The sequence below is a fragment of the Merops nubicus genome, unplaced genomic scaffold (genome assembly GCF_000691845.1).
Source record: "Merops nubicus isolate BGI_N331 unplaced genomic scaffold, ASM69184v1 Scaffold23848, whole genome shotgun sequence".
Taxonomy (NCBI): Eukaryota; Metazoa; Chordata; class Aves; order Coraciiformes; family Meropidae; genus Merops; species Merops nubicus.
The window spans coordinates 1-17,238 of NW_008625424.1; the positions used below are offsets into that span (position 1 = coordinate 1).

General features: G+C 39.2%; 1 protein-coding gene across 1 annotated transcript; it reads left to right on the forward strand.

Annotated features, from left to right (window-relative positions):
- Nucleotides 1–9,965: 9,965 nt before the first annotated feature.
- On the forward strand, nt 9,966–16,360 carry LOC103778109 (amine oxidase [flavin-containing] A-like; the record flags this gene model as incomplete). Its single annotated transcript, XM_008945680.1, has 5 exons — nt 9,966–10,070; nt 10,774–10,865; nt 13,411–13,552; nt 15,403–15,552; nt 16,187–16,360. Coding segments are annotated over 5 exons (663 nt in total), but the record flags the coding sequence as incomplete, so codon positions are not given.
- Between the last annotated feature and the right edge of the window lie 878 nt (nt 16,361–17,238).

Genomic DNA, 17,238 nt, shown 5'->3' on the forward strand with positions numbered 1-17,238 from the left:
GATTCTATGATTCTATGACTTTATATGTATGCTGGGTGAAGAAAGATCCTTGAATTGGGACACTGAGGTATTAGCACACAGTTCCAGGGAATCTATACAATAGTATAAATTGTATCCAGAAATCCAGAGGTGAGGGAAGCCACTCTGCTTGTGGAAGCCATCAAATCCTGGAGATACGGGGTGCTTGCTACTTTGGTTAGTGCCTATATGTGTGCAGACAAATCCTGGGGGAGCTGTAAGGAAGGATGAGGGCCTGGGCTTATTTCAGCACTCATGTACTTGTGCTAAGACCTACTGAGAGAGTCTTATAGATGACAGGTTATGTCCTTTCATATGCTGGGGGGACAGAGCATCCATGGCAATTTGATGCAGGCAAGTGGCTTGGTCCGAGTCCGAGGAGACGTGTGAGATTGGCACTAAGCCTTATGCAGAGCCATGGAAAAAGCTGCCCTGGTAGGGTCCCTTGGAGGTGCCTGCTCCACCCTAGGCTTGGAGCAGTGTCTACCTCATAGTTAGGTCAGATTATCTGAGCGCGTTCCCTCAAGCGTTGAAAGTCTGCAAGGAGAGGTATACCACTCTCCTTGATGGCTGAGGTGCTCCCAAGGCATGCTAAGAGCCTGTAGGCTGGGTTCAGGCAGAGCTTGTAGGCTCAGGCTCACAGTCAGGCTGCCTGTAGGAGAGCTCCTGGAGAGAAGAGGGAGAGAAGTGTGTGCCAGTACTCCCAGGTAGCCAAGCAGGACGCAAGGAGAGGAAATATTCTGCAGCACCTCCTTTGAAACTCCCAGTTTCATTAATCTTACCTCTTTTATTTTCATTTTGCTTCTCTCTTTATACATCTGTAGAAAAGTATTAACATAGTTGAAGAATTACTTGCGGTTAAATAGTTGGAACATGATCACTGTATGGTAGACATGCATTGTCATGGGTGGCCAAATCAGTGTAATCATCTTCAGAGTTTTGCATCTCATGCATCTGTAATACATTCCTTACAAGCCTCTCACTTTTAGCCGTGGTGTTTGCCCATGCTCTCCTGTGCTCCGTGACATCTAAGTGGTACTCTCAAGTCACAGCTTGCAAACCAGCCTCCAAAATAACAAAGCAGTGTTGCACCTATGTGAATTTGAATTCACACACTGACTGAAGCTTTATGACTGTGGCCAAATATAATTAAATTCTGGGCCACAGAATTCTCTGAACCTAGAGAGGGGATGAAACTTAAAGGTTTTAATCCTTCTCTTGCTACCTAAGCTGGCATCACAGTGCATCTTGTAAAAACTGCTGCTGTTTTTTACCTGTTCCCAAAGGCAAAATCAAGCTTTTCATAGTTAATTAAGTTCATTTTAGAGGCTTCTTAATACAAGTAATAGATGCAGCTTCAGTGTACTACAAAGTGAAAAGAATGCATTTTGTTGATCTCTAAGTGGATCTTTGTTAATTAGGCTGTGCGAACTTGATTGGGTTGTGTGGGGGTTTTTTCCCTTTTTTTTTTTAATGTCAGACTCTATTGTGAGATTATTTTTGGTCTTGCTTATATTGTGTGATATCTTCACAGAGACACAAAATTATATTTCTTGCCCCACATTTTTTTTCTCTCTCTGCAGTTGTTAAGCAGCCTTTTTCATGGTCTTTGAAAGGAGATTAGTATGTTCTTTTCATTTGTGCAAATACTAGTTCATCAGCCTTAATGAGCCAAGTATAGCTCTGGAAGTAGTATTTGGTAGGCAAATTGCTGCATGAATACCGTTGCTGTTTGATAGCATAACTGAAGCTAGGTTCATAAATCCAGATTTAAGAAGCAAAAGCAGAACTACCTGAGAAGTCTTCATCTCCTAACAGTCCTCCTATTGGTCTGGTAGGCAGAGGTAAAACACTTCTTAAAATAAGGCAACTTTTCCTTAGCTACACAAGAGACGATTTGGGGCCCTAACCCTAGACAGGTAAATCTGCAGCTTTTGATACGTGGTGTTCATTTTCTTCATGAAAATGGCAGGTTTTGTCTTAGGAAGACAAACCAAAGTACATATAGCCTTACTGGCTACATTAGACCCACAAAGCTTGTTTCTCAAAACATAGTCATTAGTTTGTGGGACATCCTCCCCACTGCCATTCATGCTTCTTGTCTTTTTTGTGTGTTTGTTTTTATTTTTTTTTTCCTGGATATTTTTTCCACCAGAACTTTCTGGGAGATAATGCCATGATCCTTTCTGGAATTTCCTCAGATTATAGCATTGTTGCTAGAAAGTGGCAGTAACGCTTATTACTTTTAATTTCTGTGTTGTCTCAGTGCAGACTGGATAGTGCAGACTGGATAGTGTTAACAGCTGCCTTAGGTAGCTGGATGTTTTGAAAGTGTGTTGCACCTGGAAATTCCTCATGTGGTTATAGTTGAGGTGAGTCCTGCTAGTTTTTTTCCTTAGCACAAAAAGGCACACTTGGCATTGCACACATTCAGAGTGATCTTTCAGGTTTAGATGCTGGATGAAACATCCCCTTCATACTCACTGGGCAGTTTCTTGACAGCGACTTTCCAATACCTCATTATCTCAGTTAAGTTCCCCATAAGAGAAAACAGAGTTTCCTCACATTCATCTGGCAGCAGCACTGGCTAGAGGTGTCTGAACGCATGCCATGCCTTCTTCAAGTTTAACACCACTTTCAAACAAGTATATATGATTGGCATGTGTGGGCAGGACGTTGGTGTGAGCACTGCCTGCAGCACATAACTGAAGTTGAATATTTAGTCTTACACAAGCAGTGCTTTTAACTAGGACCACAAACTTGCACTAATGCTCTGGGGTTGCATACTGATCTACAGTAGATCTACAGAAAATTTTTTATGGTCCTCTTGGGTGTTATTCATTTTCAGCACTATTGTACTTATTAAAATGCAGTTTGCTGTGGTCTTGTTCATGAATAAAAAATGTGATGGTTGTGTTGTATTGGGTTTTAATTAGCAGCTGGATAAGTGACTGCTCTATATAAAGTTATAGAATCCAGTGTTTTCTTCTGTGATATCAGTGATATATGCACTGAAGCTAAGTGATATGATTTGTTTAAGCTTTTGACCTGCTTTTCTGCAAATCTAAGGTCAGTATCTCCTGGCATAGTCTGTAGCGTAGAGCATAACAGCTTAAATTGATTTTTGAATGACTAGATGAAAGTGCTTTCATTTTTCTTTGTATCTTAATTAGAATGCAGTCACAGATTGAAAGTCTGTGAGACTCTCAGCTGCCACCAATTTAAGTGAGGTGAAATGGCATCACATCATTTGTTTTTTCCCATTTTTGCTGACAATTTGTAAGCAAAAATTGGGGGAACTGAGAAGAATACACATAAATCTTTAGAAAGCTAGGCATCTAGTGTCCTGAGAAGAAAAGAAAACCAAGTAAATCCAAAGGTGCTTAGCTACTACAGGGTCTTTGTAGTTTCACGTGTCATTACTGGAACGCAGATTGCTGTTATTTTAACTCTACTAAATACGAGGATGTAGGTGTTCCTGTCATAAGATACCATGTCATTAATCACACTTGTTGGTAGTATCAAAAGTGAGTCTGAGGACTGAATAGGCTGAGGTTGGTGAAAGCATCTTCTAGACTTCCACAAGGGATGTCCTCCACACATCCACAATGAAGAGCAGTCACTGGTGGGACCAGGCTGGTCTGTTTTTTGATCTTGTTGGACCTGTTGTATATGTAAAGGGGTAATTTCCTTTTTTTTTTTTTTTTTGGCAAAGCATGTGGCAGTAATTGCAAGAAGGAAGTTCATAATTAGGCCTTTTTAATGAAAAGATGGATAGTATTTGTATTACAGCAGCCTAAAAGAAGGAAGATTATGCCAGCAAATCTGCAAAGTGATCCGTCAAAGGGGACTGTGAAGCACGGTGTTACGAGGGATATTTATTGATCAAGAAGATTGACTTGATTGACTAGAAGACTGGCAGCTGTGACCTAATGGTAACATGAAGATGAAAGCAGGAAGAGAAATTAACTGGAAATAAAGTATGCATTTCTTAATTAAATACAAATCGAAAGAAACATCCTCAGTCTTAGCCCTCCTAGACCCTAGGTTGTGTTCCCTAGGAGATAAGGAAAAAGGACTGCCTAGTTTATCTAATTCAGGCTGCTGAGAGAAGACCTTCAATTGTGTCTGATTGTAAGAACTGATTTTTGTTGCCCTTGAAAAGTTGGTTGAGGTCTACAGGAAAAAAAAAAAAAAAAACAAACCTGAATTAGAGAAATGTGTATTTCACACAGGAACAGCAGGTAGAGCATACTGGGTTTCACACATCTGTAAATTTTTATGAATGCTTTATTTTGTTTTGTTTTGTTTTTTTTTTTAGGTAGGAAAACCTGGAGAATCTCAGAAACAGAGCTAGAGAGCTGAACGTTATCTTCTACTTCAAAGACAGTGGTTTAGTTGTGCCCTGTGTGCTTGGTTAAGTTATCTGTGAGCAGAGCTTGTTTGATGACTTTCTCCCAAATTAAAATCATCTTTCTCAGGTTTTCATCTGTCTGCCTTTGGGTGGGGAAGCAGAGTTTGTTTTTTTTTCAGGACTAATTCTAGAAATACTGGAAAGCTTTCTATTGATTTTATCCACTACTTTGTCCAGTTTAATTTGCATTTTGAAAGTCACACAATCCCAATTTCAAAGAGTATTTAGAACCAGAGCCCTTATCTGTTCTTCATAAGACACCTGAATGCCTTTTGTAAAGGTGTTTTTAGTGTCTGAAAGCAAAACATCCCATTCTATTAGGAAGGAGACTTAATTCCTTTCTCAGCTGATTTAATATAAATGGTTATATTCATTTTTAAATTCAGAGCAGAACCTCAATTTCCCTTTCTAAATCACTTACTGTTGTTGTTTTTCTCATTTAACCTTTTTGCCCATAAGACAAGTATTCCGGTGATTGTGTGGCTGATGTGGCAGAGTGAAGATGGACTTTATTTCTTTAATGTGGCAGAAACAAATTGATCCAAATTAGATCCTTTCCTTTTCAGGGTGCGCGTTTTGAGTCTAAGCCACACTTAAAATGGAATTGCTTTTGCTGACCAAATTTCACAAAAAATCTCTGGCATCTGCAGCTTGTGATCTCAAATTAGATGTTGAAGGATATTTGGAGGATATTTTAGTGTGTCGGTATTGTAGCTTTGCACCAGTAGTTTATCCAGATTTTCCTGTGCTGCATTTGTATTTTCTAACCTATATATCTTTTTACCTTCAGGATATCAGTCGGCAACCAGTGGAGCGCATGAGCTTCTGAACAGTTTCTTAAAGAAGGGAATGTCAATGAACCTAAACACTGTTAGTTTTCTTAGTAGGCCTCTGTATTTCTCTCAGCCTGGTCCAGCTGGTTGCCATGTTTTATTGAGAATTATGATTACACGAGAGCTTTAGTCCCAAAGACAGATATAGTTAGATGCTATAGATTGAAACACTCCTGCTCCTCTCTCCCCTGCCCACCTCTTGCCCCCACAAAAAACCCTCACAAACCAAGCCAAAATGATTGCTTTCTGCAGGGCAGCAGATGAGAAACTATCTGAGACAGGTGCAGAGTTACAGCCTTTTCTGTTTCAGGTTTTCCTTCTCACACCTTGTATCTTAGCATTTCTGTGATTCGTATGAATGACATTACTACAATTTCAAGTTGAGAGGACAAGGTGTGGGTGATGTACCAGTGCTATGCATCAGCAGAGGGCACTATGTGCCTATACATCTGTGTAACTCTGGATTAACATGCAGAATGACATCTTGGTGACGTTATCATCAGTTACTCCTTGGTCTAGACAGTTTAGCTGAGGGAATATCTGTGCTCATTCAGTGGTGTAGAGAATGCATCACACCATCTTGTCTCTTCCAATGAAATCTGGCTATATTTTTAAGGTGTTTATAAAACTGTGCTGTAGCTGTGCTATAAAAAAATGCATAGATCATTGGCACCAGATTTTCAGTTCACAGTACTGCATCCCACTCAGGTGCTTTTTGGGTACATAATGTTGTGGGAGCATGAAGTTTTCTTGTGTCTCCAAAAGCAGACTTTCTCCTGAGATCCCACTCTGCATTGGAATACTGATGATATTTCCTGGCACAGCATATCCTTTCTCAGCTAACCATTCACTCTCTTTCATGCTCCCAGGAGAAAGTGTGTGTAATCCAGTCCCTATGCCCTCCTAGCTGCTGGGGCTGATATTCATGGGGTGCTGATACTGGGTTGCCATGCTGAGGGTTTTTGTCTCCCCCCGGAGTAACACCCTTCTTAGGCTAGCTATTTGATCTGAGACACAGCTGATGTATGCAGAAAGTTTATTTCTGTACTAGTTACATTACGTGGGTCCAGTGTAGCTCGGACAAATGTTGGCTGATGGGGAACAGATGGATGAAAAGATCTATTGGGAATTGTAATATTTGTGACAAATACTGGATTTCTCATTTCTCTGTTTGTTCCTGAGATAGCCTCATTGGATGAATTTCCTCTCTATAGTTTCAACTTCTTTGGTATGCTTTAGGTCATACTGAAGCAACAGCCTCTGTAGCAGCAGGTAACCCATACAATAGCAGGTAGACCTCCAACTGCTGGTGCTGATGTTCTGATTTTGACAGTATTGCAAGCGGCATCTTGAAACAGTGTCTAAAAAATGTATGTGCCTGCATTAAATACCACTAAGCCAAAAAAAAAAATAAATTTTTGTTTCTGTGTAGAACCTACTCTTGCAGTTTCTTCTTGAGCAAACTTCTGATGAGTAGCTCCTGGTGTCTTGTCTGTGTAGGAAATAAGGATCAGGCCTTAGGTAATGTCTTAGGAGCTCTTGAAAGTAACTTTCACAGGAGACTCCCTCACTTTCATGATTGTTTTTATTTTTCCAGGTTGAAGTTTGTTTCTGTGCTTTGAGCCTTGTCGCCCCAGATTTATTCACCAGAGACATACCCAAGATTTCCCTTTCAGCAGTTCAAATGCAATGAAATAGAAGAATACTAAAACAAAGTTTTGTGTGTCTTAGCTGTGTGCTCATGAGGAAACATCACAGGGAATTCATAAGACTTGAGTTAACTCGGAGGGGATGAATCAGGATTGCCTCTGGCACAGCAGGAAGCTTAGAACAAAATCAATAGTTGGAATAACCCATTCTGATGCTGTCCTGGTTTTCTTGAGCACAGCATTATATGTTTTTCATAAATCTAAGTCTGGGAAATCCTAAGGACTTAAAACCAAACTGATATGCTCTGTCTTTAGAATACCTGCATAGTGTTTCTACTAGTGAAGGGTAGCTCAAATATTCAGGAGGCATGGTAAAACTTACTTCTTGCTGCCATAGAACTCAGTTAAGGCATTCTAATATGCCAGAAATGGCTAAAAGGTAATTACCAGCATGGTTCAGATGTTACTAGCTGGGACAGGATAGTAATAAGTCTGAGAGCTTTCGCTCCTTTCCTAGCCCTTTGGCAGCAGAGTGTGAAGGTGTGCCCCCAGTTCAAAGTAATTTAATGTTAAGAGATTCCATAACAATACCCGAGTATCCATGTTGGGACCAAATGGTTCTGATGAAACAAACTCTTTGAGTTCATCTTTATCTACAGTAATACGTTTTCCTGATTCCAATTTAATGTATTTTCATGTGGTTGAGCACAGGAGTTGTAGAAATATACTTTTGTTCCATGCTAAATGGAAAAACAAGTGAACAAACAAACAAAAAAACATGCACACCCAAAAAAAACCCCAAAACACCAAAGAAACAACAACAAAAAAATCCAACCAAAACAAAACAAAAAAACCAAACAGAACAAAACAAAAAAACCCCCAAACCATCCAACCAAAAATCTCACAAACAGACCAATGCTCCATTTTCTGGAATATTTGTGAATGTTTGCCATAATGTCCATTTTTAAATTGGAAATGCTAGGTTTTCAACCTTGGTACCTCTGGCTCTATAAGTGAGTGGAGATCTACTCTAAATGTGACAAAATTTGACTGAAAACTTCTAAAAATTTTGTTTTGCCGTTTGACGAATAATAATCTTTCCTCAAAAGTACTGCAAAATGAAATTGTTATTTTGCAGCTATTTCTTTGTATGTCTGTGTACTAAACAATGAAATCCTTTCCTCCCACACTTTGCTTTCTTCTGAACTTTCATGACCTTGGTGTTTCTGACAAGAATTCATCAGAGTCCTGCATCTGTACAAAGATTAGTTGAAAAACACAGTTTCTTCTTCATTTTTGCTAGCCTGTTGGGGTTTTTTTATAAACTAAATTTCTCTTATCCTTAGGCTTAATTTTTTGCTTTACTGTTTTCCAAGTATCTCAGAATTAGAAGTCCTCAAAGGTATTAACCAGCATTTTTCAAGGTTATATCACATTGTGTTATTTCAGACCAAGTCTTGAGTTTTTCAGGATCCCTTTGTGCCCTTTTTACTGTCTTTTGTGGTACTTGCAAACCCCTGCAGATTTGAATAATGTGCTCTCTGTCCCTGCTTTCACATTATTAATAGTCTAAATCAAATCATGCCTGATGCTTCTTTGTGTAAGTGATCTTTGGATACTTCTCAATAAGACACATTGGTGATGGTGTTGCCTCATTCTATATATTAAATCTTGATAGAGTATATCTTCTGAAGCTAGTGTAAATATTTTTTTTAGTGATGGATTCGTGTGCCGCTGCATCAAATATCTATTAAAAGTTAGTACTTCTGCCAATTGACATTCATACCGATGCAGTGCTCACTTGAATACATAATTTAATATAAGTTTTGACAAATCAACTGTGGCACACAATACAGCCCTTATTGTTTATCTGTTTGTTTTTCACAGTCCATTCTGGACTCCCATGAAATGAGTAACCAGATAATGCTAATGAGCATTTCTTTCTGAATTTTTAAAGCCATTATGCTGCCATCTATATAGTCAGCCAGGGAAATACCACGTAAATGAAATAACTCCACAAATTACCTGTCATCTTCCACTCGTAATTAAGCTAAAGTTTCTGAATATCTAGTAGTGGATATAAAAATCTAGCTATTAAATATATAACAATGTAATTAGGACTTTTATATTGGCCACACTATCACTCTCTGGAATTTATTGCCAGAGGTGCTGGATTGGAAGAATGAGTCACTATTAGTAAATTGTACTTTTTTTTTTTTTGTAAGGCTGGGGATTTTTAGGTTAGCTGAAACCATTTTTTCCAGGAAGGTCTCTTAGCCATGATTTTAGCGTATAGTAAAGCTCAACACATTTGCTTTTCTTTGATTTTGACAGGGGAAAAAAAAAACAAAAAACAAACTAATAAATACAATTAGTTCAGCCTTCATGAATATGTAGGAGAAAAAAAAAAAAAAGTGGCAAATGTTTCCTTTCTTTTCAGTAACAAATAGCCAGTTCTTCATCTCAGTTGAGCAGTGCTCTTCCATCTCATATTTTTGGTCTGATCTTAGTGACTCTACTGCAGGATATTAGTTTTGTTGCCCAAAATGCTCAATATAAAGCTTTGAAGACAAAAGGCAGTATCAGTTCTGCACACAACTGACTTAATTCAACTGTGTACCACACTGAAGTTACACATGCAGAACAGCAGGGTCACAGAAGGGTTGAGGTTGGACTGGACCTCTAGAGGTCAACCCCCCTGCTCAAACAGGGACACCTAGAGACCAGGACTGTGTTGAGGCAGGTTTTGAATAGGTCTAAGGCTGGAGACTCCGTAGTCTCTCTGGGCAACCTGTGTCAATGGTTAGTCACCCTCACGGTGAAGAAGTGTTTCCTGATGTTCAGAAGGAACCTCCTGTGTTTCAGTTTGTGCCCTGCAAAGTTTTTTGTGCACACAGATAAAACCTGTTGGAAGCTGTAACATGTACTGATTAAATCTGTGCTTTCTTCCAGTGAACACTTAATTATTTAGTTCAACTTCTTTCACATAGAAGCTGTGGTTTTGATTGTATTTAGTTTTTATATCTTGTTTGTTTGTTTTTCCTCTTATAGGGTAAGTCTTACCCCTTTAAAGGTACATTCCCTCCTACGTGGAATCCATTGGCCTACCTGGACTACAACAACCTATGGAGGACCATGGATGAAATGGGAAAGGAGGTATGGCATGAGGAATTGAAGCTGGTCAGCTCAGCTTTGTCTCCATGAGGAGCCAAGTGAGGATGGGACTAGGATGTAGATTGGCAAAGCTGCTCTAGTTCAAACAAACCTGGTGCTGGCAAGAGCAGCATCGTGCCATGTGTTTTGATATGCACTGATGGTCAGAGCACATGTCTAAGTGGCAAGCTCTTCTGAAGGCCATGCTGCTGAGACTGCAGTCATACCTTCATTTTTCTGTATATGTGAACATCAGGGTTTATGCATGTAATTTTTAGCAGTTTGCTTGGCAGTTGGGTTCTAAGAGGTTTGTAGACCTCAAATATATGCCCTTCTCCACTCTTGGATTCAACATGTCCATTCAAGTTTTTCATGTGTGTTTTCTGTTGAATGAACTACAAGGCCTCGAGAAGAAGTTGTTGTTGGTTGCTTAGATGAATGGAGAGGTATGGCATAACTCAGAGACATACTTTAGCACTGTACTTTCTTAACTCTAAAACTATTTTCTATTCCTATAGCAAAAAAACCCATGGACAACATAAAGCCAAAACAAGCAAACAACAAAAAAACTAAAACCTCTGTTAAGTTCACTGTGTTATCTGCCAGGAATTTGCAGTCTGAGTTACCACAAAGATTAATTTGTTTGTTGTTTCTTTCTTATGCCACTTACTCATTTGCTACTGAATGCTCTTTTATGTCTCCTTAGATTCCCAGTGAAGCCCCATGGAAAGCTCCACATGCTGAAGAATGGGATAAAATGACTATGCAAGATTTCATAGATAAAACTTGCTGGACAAAGTAAGAAACACTTTAGTATGAAACAAAATAGCTTGTATTTATATACCTTAGAGCTCCAACTAAGTGTTACTGCTTTACAGACAGGTATACCTACCACTGGAATAGAGCCTTGTTAAAGAAATGGGGTGAGAAGGTCTTGTCGTAATGGACCACAGCACTTGTCAGCACATACAGTAGATTCTGTTATTTCCATAAATTTTTAGACTAAAGATAAAAGGAAAACATATTTAGGGAGGGTTACTTCTGAAGAGATGGATAGTGCCTTCATCTCTTATGTGCACTTTTTCCTTTCTTTACTGTGTGTTTAACCTTTAAGAGAAAAATGCTCTGGCTACAGCAGGCTTTTGAATGAAATTTTTAATGGAACAACACACATTTATTCTGTGCTGGACCAGCTGATTTTACCAAAGTGCTATAAAAGTAGCATTTGTCTTGAAAAAGCACTAAATCACTTTAACCCATCATTCTATTGTTTAACTGCAGCACTGTATACCACAGAGGGAAACTGAAAATGCTTCCTGTTTTTATGTATACATCAAAGCAATTTTTCTTTTCTTGCCATTTAACAGCAGCTTGATTGATTTTTTTTTTTTTTTTTTGCACTGAAGAAAAAAAATAAAACCTACTAATTCTGCCTTGCTGTAAAGCAGATTGATTTCTACAGCAACCTCTTCAGAATTGCTAAGCACCCAGCACACGGCTGCCGGGAGCCTGCCTGAGCTGGGTGCAGAAGTCTGCTAGCACCCACTCAAGCTGGCACTGTCATCAACAGGGGCAAATTTAGGGCTTCAGCCAGCCTTTAGAGAACACTGTGATCATTATTAAGGGACAGTAGCCTCTTGTCCAAAAAATTTTCTTCTTCTCGTTATTTTAACAAGAGTGACAATTGCACGATAACATACCGAAAGCCTTTCTTGTTCATGTTACCTCTGTATTCAGTAAAACCAAAGAGAATTGTGTGGTGGTGCTTCTGCTGGCCATCTGAACCTCTGCTTTGGTGAGGAACTAAAGTTAGCAAAGCACCACATATTGCTAGTCATTCCATATCCAATAGCTCACGTGACTACAGTCATATTTTTTAAAAAAACTGATGGAATAAGATATGACATTTTACCTGCATGTTGGCGTAACTGTCAGCCTCCCTTAATTCCAAGATGCTTTTCTGATTTTATATGTGCATCTCAGCTTGATTTGCCCAGTTTGTTCAAGGTTTAGGTAACATGCCATAGCAACTTCCCACCCTGGAAGGTAATGATCCAGAAGGGTAGTCTTCTGCTATTTCTTCTCATTTAACAGACTGTAAAGATTTGCTTTTGACTAGAGTTGCATGCTGGAAATACCTTGAGTACTCTTGGTTGAAATCATACTGCCATTTCTAGGTAAAACACCAGGAGAAACTGGGGAATGATGAAAAGCAATCCAAGAAGGTGGCAGAAACTATGAGAATTTAACCATAATCTAATATCTTCTGCTTATGAAAGATTAATAAGTACACATACTAATTTTTTAAGTATGTTTCAGAGTTGATCATATGTGGCAGTACTTGTTCATACAGACAAAATTTGAAAAATATTTTCTGTATTATTTTTGGCAGTCAAGAATGATGCCAGAACTTCAGAAAATTACACCTGTATTTCAGGAAATGTATCAGCTTTTTACTTCAGTGGGATTTTGCATTTTTAGAAAAGACAGAAGATGCCTTTTTTTCTATGTAAATCTATGGCTGTTTGAAATAGTATGAGTGACACTGCACTTTTTTTTTTTTCTTTTTTTTATAAGTTTGAAGACTGGAAAAAGAAAAACAACTAAAAGTGGATTTTTGTACTGGTATTGGAAGTTATTGACTGCATGATGCCTGGCATATGAAATACCTGTAGAATCTCATTCCCTGTCAATCACAATGCAATTAGGCTGAATGTCTCCTGGTCCTGTCCACGTCCATTTAAACTCCTTCTCAGAATGAGGGCAGAGCAAGTGTTACCTTCTAACAGGAGGAATGTTTCCCTGAGCCTTACTTAATTCTTAGTGCACCCCAAAATCTTGAACATGTTTATACAGTAATCTTCCTTGGAGCTGTTGTGAAAGTACCAACTGGAGGACATAAAGCAGTCATCCTTTTTCAGACACAGGCCACTTCTACACACGTTTGTTGCCACTGGCTATCAGACCACTGTTTAAAATAAGGAGTTGAGGAATCAAAAGTATGCTTTTCCTTTTGTTGCCAGACCTTTGCATGTGCATATGCTGTCTCTTCACTTACAGCTTCCTACTTAGGTTTCTTCCCTTGTGTTCCAGCTGCAGCACCCTCCCTGAGCACAGTAAAGAAGCAGGCAGTGAGGAGATGCTGGCTAATCCAGAGATCATAGATCATAGTCTAGACAAGATCCTTAAAAGGAATTGATGGTTTCTTACTTTAACTGAAATTAAGGAATCCTTTGCCCACAGTAAAAGAAGAGGTTGCCAAAGAAAGTCTCTCCCCTGCTAAAGAACAGTCTTGTCACTTCCCCAGTTTTTAAACTAACTAACCTTTTTGTCTTTGTTGCAGTGCTGCCAAGAGTTTTGCAACTCTGTTTGTGAATGTGGATGTCACTTCTGAACCCCATGAGGTCTCTGCCCTTTGGTTTTTGTGGTACGTGAAGCAGTGTGGAGGGACAACAAGGATATTCTCAACAACCAATGGAGGACAGGTACTGTCAGCCATCACCTTTGGAGCAAGTGTGACAGGCCCTGTTTTAACTTCTATCTTTGGCCTCTTTACTTTAGTTCAGAGTGCCAGTTGCGACCTCCATGACCTTGTGCCAGCAGCACATTGATAACTAGTTCTAGTCGTTTAAACGTTAATGTGGATATTGCAAAACCAGTGTTGAAGAATATTCCTATGCTGAAGGCTTTGGTCCAGGGATCAGTAGATTTGTATCTGGCTTCTTTTTGGGCTGCTGGTTAGTACATGTACTTTGCTTATCCACACTGAAAAAAAAGTTTTATACATGCTTATTTCTGTTATGAGGCTGAAGCAAGCCTTATCACTTCAGAAGACCTTAATGGAGATGGCAATGATAGCTGCACAAGTGTGTAGAGTGCTTCAAATTGATACTGAAAATGAGAGTTGAGTTCCTAAAGATGCAGGCTTCCAAGGATTAAGACTGTATCAACCTGAAGAAAATGAACACCCCTGCTTAAGTATGATATTGCTCTGAAATGTTTGAAATCTGGTACATTAGTGATGCTTCTGCATTTCAAGAAAGTAAAGACTGTTAATGACCTTCCACTTGAGAAATGCAAATCTTACCAATTGTATTAGAAATAATAAGATTTTTTTTAAATGCAAATTATTGAGTCATAAATAAAAATACATTATGACATGCTAAGGTGCATAAATATGCATAGATAAGCAATAATTATAGATAAGGTAACTGTAAATACTTTAAATTTTTAATTGAATTCTGTATTATGTTAGAGGTGATTTTGTTTTAAATTACATTAGATTATATGCTGCAGGGGATGTCCTGGGGTGCATTAAGAAGAGTTGTGACCAGCAGGTTGAGGGAGGTTCTCCTCCCTCTCTACTCTGCCCTAGTGAGACCATATCTGGAGTACTGTGTCCAGTTCTGGGCTCCCCAGTTCAAGAGAACTAGTGGAGAGAGTCCAACAGAGGGCTATGAGGATGATGAGGGGACAGGAGCATTTCTCTTATGAGGAAAAGCTGAGAGACCTGGATCTGTTTTGCCTAGAGAAGAGAAGACCCAAGAAGAGATCTTATCAACATCTATAAATACATAAAAGGCAGGGCTCAAGAGGATGGGGCCAGTCTCTTTTCATTGGTGCTTAGTGACAGGACAAGGAGCAACAAACACAAACTGGAACACAAAGTTCCACCTAGCCATAAGGAGACACTTTCTTTAGTGTGCAGTGACAGCACTGGAACAGGCTGCCCAGAGAGCCTGTGGAGTCTCCTTCTCTAGAGACTTTCAAAACCTGCCTGGATGAATTCTTTTGCAAACTGCCCTAGATGAATCTGCTCTGGCAGGTATGTTGAACTAGTTGGTTTCCAGAGGTCCCTTCTAACCCCTACTGTTCTGTGATTTGTCTATTTTTATTGTGAGCTAATGTCACTTCTAATGCCTTGTTATTTATTACAAGGATCAGGGTTCTTCTGATACGCAGACCTCTGCAGGGATAAGTGGGAACTCAGAGAAAAGTTTAAAAGCTCGAGTACTTTTCAGAAGTCTTTCTGATTCACACAGGTCTGTGGAATCCCTTTGGAGACCACGTGAGAAAGGATTTTCTCATAAGGTTGTTGATACTTTAGTTTTGGCTGGTGGTTGAATATGGGAAGTACTTGAAGAGTTCAGGGAGAGAAAAAGTAATATGGATATGTTTTCCAGATGGGTTCCAAACTACCAAACCCAAAAATGTTTTGATAACAACAGAAGATTTGGGTTTCTTTTGAATGCCAAGCAAAATGTTTGTCATGATACATATTTCACAAGCACTGCTCTGCTGAGTAGTCTTTGCTGAGTTGTTTTCTGTGTTTCAGGAGAGGAAGTTTGTTGGGGGCTCTGGCCAGATCAGTGAGAAAATAATGGAGCGCTTGGGAGGCCGGGTGAAGCTGAGGAAGCCAGTGGTCCGCATCAGCCAGTCGTGTGAAAGTGTCGTAGTAGAAACCTTAGATCATGAATTATATGAGGTAATGAAACCCCTAACATTTGAGCAACCATTTGTGGTGCGATGGTTAGAAAACCTTTCTTTTCCTTTATGACTTTTTGAAAATCCTGTAGAAAAATATAGCTGAGATTTAAGTGATTATGACAAAGTCACACTTCCTGATTGTCCCGAAGTAATAGCAGTGATAGAGCTCTACAGTGATGCCAGAAAAGCAAAGTGCCTATGCAGACTCTTCCTTTGCTAGTGTCTATTCTTTGTGTTCAGTTACTTTCTGAATTAAAGAATAATTGTAAGGCAAACACAAAAATGTAACTTAGTAATAAACTTTCTGTGAAGAACATTGCAAGCTTTGCTTCCAAGGTGTAACAGTGTGGTCCAGATGGAAGGTAGGCCAATGGACTCTTATAACCTATTTTTTTTTAAGTGCTGGGGAAAAAGCAGCTAGCTGCCCATCATTCAAACAGATGGCTGTTTATATAATACTTGTTTGTTGTTTAACAAGCAGGATTTTATGAGTATTCTTATGCTAAATGCCAAAATTGCTTTGGAAGATATACCCTGTAGCCTCCCCAGATGTTTGCCAAGATCATTAGAGCAATATACTTAGGATGAAGTAGTGGAGAATGTATTTGTCTTATGTATAATTTCTTTTCCAGGGCAAATATGTGATCAGTGCCATTCCCCCAGCTCTTGGTTTGAAGATTCATTTCAACCCACCTTTGCCCCCACTGAGAAACCAGCTCATCAACCGAGTCCCCATGGGCTCAGTCATCAAGTGCATTGTGTACTATAAGGAAACTTTCTGGAGGAAGAAGGGTATTGCATTTTAATTGAAAGGAATAGTAGTGACAAAGAGAGGGAAGAGGGTACATGGTAATGGAGTAGACTGTGTTTAGAGAATGCTGGACCTTAAAAGGAGACTTTATAAGCTTCTATACCATTTTTGGCCTTCCCTTGTTTGAGAAACTTTAGAGGTTGGTTGGGAAAAGAAGGTGGATGTGAGAATAAAAAGGAGGAGGTAGGCATGAAGGGAGAACTCATGCCTCTTGCTTATTGCTTTTGATTGTTCTTTGTTGTCCTTTCTTTTCCTTCAATGGCACCTGGCTACAAGATGAGTCTCTCTCACTTGTACACAAAACTTGTACAAAGGTTAAGTGATCTGTGATGAAAAGAGGTTTTATCCCATCAATTATCAGGTGCAAAAATTCTGTCTTCTGGATGCACTGGGCAGGATTAGTTGAAGGTGTCTTCACATAGACATCTCCAGCTAGGGTAGTCATACTGGACTCTTGTTTACATGCTGAATACTTCCATTGTGATTCCTCATCTCTCTTTTAGAACTTAACAAATCTAAGACAAAGTGCAATGTAATAGTGCCCATTTCTCAGCATGGGTTATGATGAGTCTGCACCTGTGTTTGTCAACAATTGTAATCCACCCTTATCTTTGTGAATGGTTTTAAGACTTCTGGATCCTGGCATATTGTAGTTATTAGATTTGGGATGGATTGGCAAAAGATGACTCCCATTTCCTGATAGTTTGCATACTGTGCTTTGCTAACACCATTGTTCTTTGAAGAAGGATTAACCCTTCTTTTTAAGATCAATTGTGTTTTCAAAATAATGTATGAATATTTCTTATATCTGACATAAATGTCAGATACGGAAACAACTGTGACAGGGGTACTTAGAATCATAGAATCCTTTAG